General features: G+C 44.0%; 1 protein-coding gene across 1 annotated transcript; it reads left to right on the top strand.

Moving 5' to 3' along the window:
* The first annotated feature begins 2907 nt into the window (after positions 1–2907).
* On the top strand, positions 2908–3690 carry LOC115163874 (extensin-like). The gene is made up of 2 exons (XM_029716088.1): positions 2908–2950; positions 3110–3690. Exons 1-2 carry the CDS (start codon positions 2908–2910, stop codon positions 3688–3690), a joined length of 624 nt encoding a protein of 207 aa, XP_029571948.1.
* Positions 3691–6301: the final 2611 nt, after the last annotated feature.

Here is a 6301-nt window from a genome sequence, read left to right on the forward strand (position 1 = left end):
CATTTCACCAGAGGGTAGGGGGAAACCTACCAAGAGTGTGCAAAGCTGTAATCAAGGCAAATGCTGGCTGCTTTGAAGAATCTAAAATACATTTTGATTTGTTTAACACTGAAACTAGGCATATGTCGCGCGTTACTACTTCACAGGAGAGCCATATGAACGTAAATATCATTTTTTTTTGGTTGAAATGCGTTTTTGGGAAGAAACATGTGAACTTTCATGTGCCTTAATAACAAACTTGTTAGGCATCTGTAAATACAAATAAAGCCCAGTTGGTTTAACCACAGAAAAAGTCAGGAACCTTCCCACTAGTCATGATTGGCTGAGATAATGGATGGGTTGGACATGCATAGAGATGAGATCAGATTGGTCTGTCATGTAGCATGCTTCTGTCTTTAACATGAGCTGCTCAGTATGTTTAGGTAATCCTTTCTAATGCGGCTGTTTTGAAATATATCACAAGGAACTGCAAAAGTGTTGCTAATTATGTAATGCTCTCCACTTTCTGAAGGATGACCGTGCCATGCTGACTCTGACTGAAAATTCATCAGACGATGAGGAAATCCCTGATTTTAGGTAAAAACATTTTAATTGAATCAGACATTGTAGTCTTCTGAAACGGCAATCAACAGTGTTGTTGTCACGGAGGAAGTTGACCGAGTTTTGAAATCAGCGGAATGCCCGGTGGAAGCAGAGTATGATAGCTAAGGAGATGGAGAACATTCTGGCATTTGATTGCAAATATGCGGAGAGAGTCGAAAAGAGAACACACTGAAGGCTGTTGTATAAAACACCTGTCTCCGGATTAAATATTCAAACTAAGGGAAACCATGGCATCCGTGACAGAGAGGGAGAAGTGTTCATCCATGTATACAGGTAAGAGAGTCTAGCTAGCTACTGTTTCAGATATTATACATTTCTAATTTTGTCAGAAAGTTGTGTTCATTGCAAGTTAAAGCATACTGTTAGATAGCTAGCTAACGTTAACTGGCTGGCTCACTAGCTAAAGTTACGTGTTTGATCTGTGTAGTAATATTATTAGTATCTCAGAAATTATTTACAGTAAGTCCCAATATTTAGGTACCCTATTAGATTTTAAAAAAATGTTATTCATTCTGGTATGAGAACGGTAGCCCCTATGTTTAAAAGCAGGTGTCTGCGGAAAGCTGAGTATCTTGGCTATTGATCGGTGCCTTCAAATCTTTGGTGTGACTTATTACCATATATGGGAATATACATTTATAAAGACTGCTATCTACATTCCGGTTAGCGTTATGAAGAATAAACACGGAATACGTTGATACACACCAAAAGCCAGGACTTCACAGCTCATGATGATGTCTTATGTATCTGCCTGTGACCTACCGTTATTGACCACCAGCCCCGAGAGTCAAAATGTTTATTTTACACAACGTTTTCACCAAACAACAAACATCTTACAAGGTAAGCTTTGATTTGGTCTGTGTTTGAGCTATAGCTAGATGGGGGGTATCAAATTAATCCTTATGTTGGTAGGAACAAATCCAGTGTATTGTTTAATGTTATCTGATGATGCATGACTTAATGGCAACATCAAATGTCTACTGAGTGACTATCTTCCCTCATCAAAAATATGATGTCGCCTGCTTACGCGCTGTAGGCATCCATTACACAGGGGATTGGCTACTATGGCACCTTGACAGTATTGTAGCCAATGAGATAAGCTTTCCAGGGATATGCAGTTGACCTGGGTGGGACAAAGCAAGGCCTAAAACCTTTTAATGCGTAATGCAAACTATTTCTACCTGGTTCAGAGACGAGACGCACCGAGCACTCTACATTACATTGTAAACAGATTTCATCGCTTTAATTTCATTGCTTTAGCATAAAAAATGGCTTCTCAAGAAAAAAAAAACAACTAAGGCAATTAGTAAGAACATCTGACAGGAACCTAAAAAGAAGGCAGCTACGAATAAGCATATCGACATGGGGGGGAGCTATTTGGACAACGAGGATTTCGAACCGACCAACTAAGATTGCTTTCTAGAAGGATTGGATCCACTTTTAGATCTGTAAGTAAATTATTTTCATGACTTTTTATATAGCTTATTTACTATATGTATTTTTTATTTTTTTTACAAGTTGTCTGCTTTTTGTGCTTTGGAATTAGTTTACATAGGCCTATGTAACAAGTCATTTCAATGTTATATACTTTCAAGGTAGTTATTGTCTATGTTTCATATTAGTTCACTGTTTACTGTTCTAAGTTTCATCCTTGGAACTTTGGAGGGGCCACTAAACTCTCATGACCAATGGAGAGGCCACTAAACTCTCATGACCAATGGAGAGGCCACTAAACTCTCATGACCAATGGAGAGGCCACTAAACTCTCATGACCAATGGAGAGGCAACTAAACTCTCATGACCAATGGAGAGGCCACTAAACTCTCATGGCCATTGGAGAGCCCACCTAAACTCTCATGGCCATTGGAGAGGCCACCTAAACTCTCATGGCCATTGGAGAGGCCACCTAAACTCTCATGGCCATTGGAGAGGCCACCTAAACTCTCATGGCCAATGGAGAGGCCACCTAAACTCTCATGGCCATTGGAGAGGCCACCTAAACTCTCATGGCCATTGGAGAGGCCACCTAAACTCTCATGGCCATTGGAGAGGCCACCTAAACTCTCATGGTCATTGTTTATTTGTGCCACTCACCTCTGTCTTTGTCTCTCAAAGTGTTACTGTTTGCATTGTGTCTGTGCTTCACACCTTCTATGTGAGTCACTGTACAGATAAAGTTTAGCCTCTGTGTTTTTACTTTACAGTAATGTCGTTTTTGTAAATTTAGTCAACTGTAATTCTACGTGTCTTACAACAATATCTCTTTATTTTTTTCACCACAGGAGGAAGCAGAGTATTTGGATGATGACGTTTGGGAGCCACCCCTCCCCAGCAAGCACCCCCACCGGTCAGGGTCCTGACCCCACTCCTCTTCAACCACCCCCCACTGCAGACCCTGGCCCCACTCCCCTTCAACCACCCCCACTGCAGACCCTGACCCCACACCACTTCAACCACCCCCATTCCAGACCCTGACCCCACTCCTCTTCAACCACCCCCACTCCAGGTCCTGGCCCCACTCCCCTTCAACCACCCCCATTCCAGACCCTGACCCCACACCACTTCAACCACCCCCCATTCCAGACCCTGACCCCACTCCTCTTCAACCACCCCCACTCCAGGTCCTGGCCCCACTCCCCTTCAACCACCCCCATTCCAGACCCTGACCCCACACCACTTCAACCACCCCCCATTCCAGACTCTGACCCCACTCCTCTTCAACCACCCCCCACTGCAGACCCTGACCCCACTCCTCTTCAACCACCCCCCACTGCAGGCCCTGGCCCCACTCCCCTTCAACCACCCCCACTCCAGGCCCTGACCCCACTCCCCTTCAACCACCCCCACTCCAGGTCCTGGCCCCACTCCCCTTCAACCACCCCCATTGCAGACCCTGGCCCCACTCCCCTTCAACCACCCCCACTCCACGTCCTGGCCCCACTCCCCTTCAACCACCCCCACTCCAGGTCCTGGCCCCACTCCCCTTCAACCACCCCCACTGCAGACCCTGGCCCCACTCCCCTTCAACCACCCCCATTCCAGGCCCTGACCCCACTCCCCTTCAACCACCCCCGCTCCAGGCCCTAACCCCACTCCGGGTTAGGGTTTTGCTGGGGTAGGCCATCATTGTAAATATGAATTAGTTCTTAAATGACTTGCCTAGTTGAATAATGGTTAAATAAATAATGATCTAGGCCTCACCAGAGAAGTGGGAGAGGCAGTGGAAGCAGCACAACAGAGGGTGATGAAACAGAGGACAGGTTGCGTACGGTCCTTGAAGATGATGAGAAGCCAGAATGATTTAGGTTAAAACCCAAATGACCCGAAGGCCCACAGTTGATTAGTGATGAAACATACACCCGCTTACAGCTGTTTCAGCTTACTTTACCACCTCTGTACTGGGAACACCAATTAGTAATACCAACAAGTATGGGGACAAGAAGCAGCAGGGGGAGGGAAGATGTCCTGGAAACCTGTCACCATGGGTGACATGCTCAACTACATTTCCTTGGTGATTTACATGGGACTGGTAAATGTATCAAGTTGACAACTGGAGCAAGTCGGTTCGAGTTCCCCACCTCCATCACTGATTCTTGACCATCAACCATATTCGTCACATGAGTGACCCACAAAAGGATCAGGAGAATGCCCAGAAAAAGGGGTTTGCAGGGTATGATCGTCTTGCAAGAGTCAAGCCCCTTGATCATGACGTGGTGGAGGCACGCAAAACTTACTTCAAGCCTGCTCAAAATCTATCTATAGATGAGCGCATGGTTGCCTCAAAGGCTCGATTTGACTTGAAGCAATATATGAAAAACAAGCAGACCAAATGGGGCTACAAGATTTTCGTGCTAGTCGATTCAGCCTGCCTACACGTCAAACTGTTTCATCTATGAAGGCAAGACGATCACACCCACTGGGAAGGGCCTTAGTAATGACTCTGTCATGCAGCTGATGGACTTCACCTTACTTGGCAATGGGTACAAGCTCTCTGTGGACAATTTTTATACTAGTCCCATGCTTTTCATAGACCTCTTGAAAAAGTAAATAGGGGCTTTTGTCACCATTCGTCTTAACATAATCGTGTTCCCCAAGACAAAGGTAAATGACATGACAAAGACAACGGAGACGGGGACCATACGTTGGATCAGGACTAACAAGTGGCTTTTTGTAAAATGGAAGAACACTAGGGAAGTAACCATGCTCACCACACAGCGTAAGGCATTCAATAACGACCATGTCCCAAGGAGGGTGAAAACGCCAATGTTCCCGTTTCTGTGAAGGACTACAATGCCAGCATGGAGGGTGTCAACCTATCTGATGTTCTGATAGGCTACTACCAGGTCTTCCACAAGACCAGGAAGTGGTGTAAGACTTTTGTTTACCACTTTGTGGACATTGCTACAGTAAATGCTTTCATTCTCCACAAGCAGATGGCCAAAGCAAAAGGACAAACCCCTCTCTACCAGTTGGCCCCCCGAGAGCAGCTGGTGTTGGAAATGGCTGAATTGGGGGCCCAAAGCAACCTCACAACCATCACTAAGACCCCCCCACTCAAGGTGAGCGCCACTATCCAACACACATGCCAAAAGACGAAAGGAAGAACTGTAAGTATTGCACAAAACACAGGGGGGGAAAAAAGGGGGGAATTCTAGATCTTCTGTCTGAAATGCCAGTTCACTTTTTGTTTCCTGGTCAGAGAGGGACTGCTTCAAAGACTATCACAACATGCACAAGCTACGGTGAAGGTGAAATCTAATCGTCTACACCTGGGATGTAAAACAAACACGAATGCCATTTGTAAATAGTTCAGCTTATTTAAAAAAAAAAATGTATGATAGACATAGGTGTGCAACCAAGTTTGTGTTTAATAAGATTTATTTTTTTATACTGATTATTTGTATGTGGGACCAATACGTTGGATATGCCTAGGCTAAACATTCAGGCACTTTGGAGAGGTTGAAAAAACACTTGGATTTCCCCTGTGTTTGAGAAGTTGGTGTTGTAGAAATGTCGTTTTTATAGCTAACAATAACTTTTAGGCACATCCAGTGTGCAAAAACACTGCAATTACCACATGCAGACACTTTGGAGAGGTTGAAAGGACACTTGAATGTACCCTGGATACCCCATAACTCCACCACAATGTTTGAGTGAGGTTCATATGGTAGAAATGTTATTTTATACTGAACACATAGCATTTAGGAATTGCAAATATGCAATAGCACTGGAATGATCTAATTTACAGACATATGCCACGTTGGAGAGGTTTAGGGACACTTGGAAACATCCCGTGACCACACCTAGTAAGCTAACTTAACATTAGCTAGCTAACAAGCTAGAAATGAACCAAAAAATGGTTTAGAAACTTGCATTTAGTTGCCTGTTTTGCTAGATTGACATATACTAAATTCATTTTTAAACGGTTGGGTTTATTGGTGTTAAAATACACCATTTATGCTATTTTGAACCACCAGGCTGCTGATGTCCTGCAGCCTGTAGTTTTTGTGTTTAAACTTTTCCATTGTTGTTTTAAAAAAGTATAATGTCAGACGACAATACAATATTCATGATGTCACTGTGACAACTGTATACAGACATGTCGATAGACGTAGTATAAATCAGTCTTTAATCTTGAAATCTTTGGTTGTTTACTACACTCCCTTACTCACTCTTTTTAGCACATGGCCTCACATGT

The sequence above is a fragment of the Salmo trutta genome, chromosome 3 (assembly GCF_901001165.1).
Source record: "Salmo trutta chromosome 3, fSalTru1.1, whole genome shotgun sequence".
Classification (NCBI taxonomy): Eukaryota; Metazoa; Chordata; class Actinopteri; order Salmoniformes; family Salmonidae; genus Salmo; species Salmo trutta.

Coding starts and splice junctions, on each gene's coding strand:
- LOC115163874 (XM_029716088.1), top strand. CDS start 2,908: ATGACGTTTGGGAGCCACCCCTCCCCAGCAAGCACCCCCACCG. Junction 2,951..3,109: donor CCCAGCAAGCACCCCCACCG/GTCAGGGTCCTG, acceptor CCCCCACTCCAG/GTCCTGGCCCCACTCCCCTT.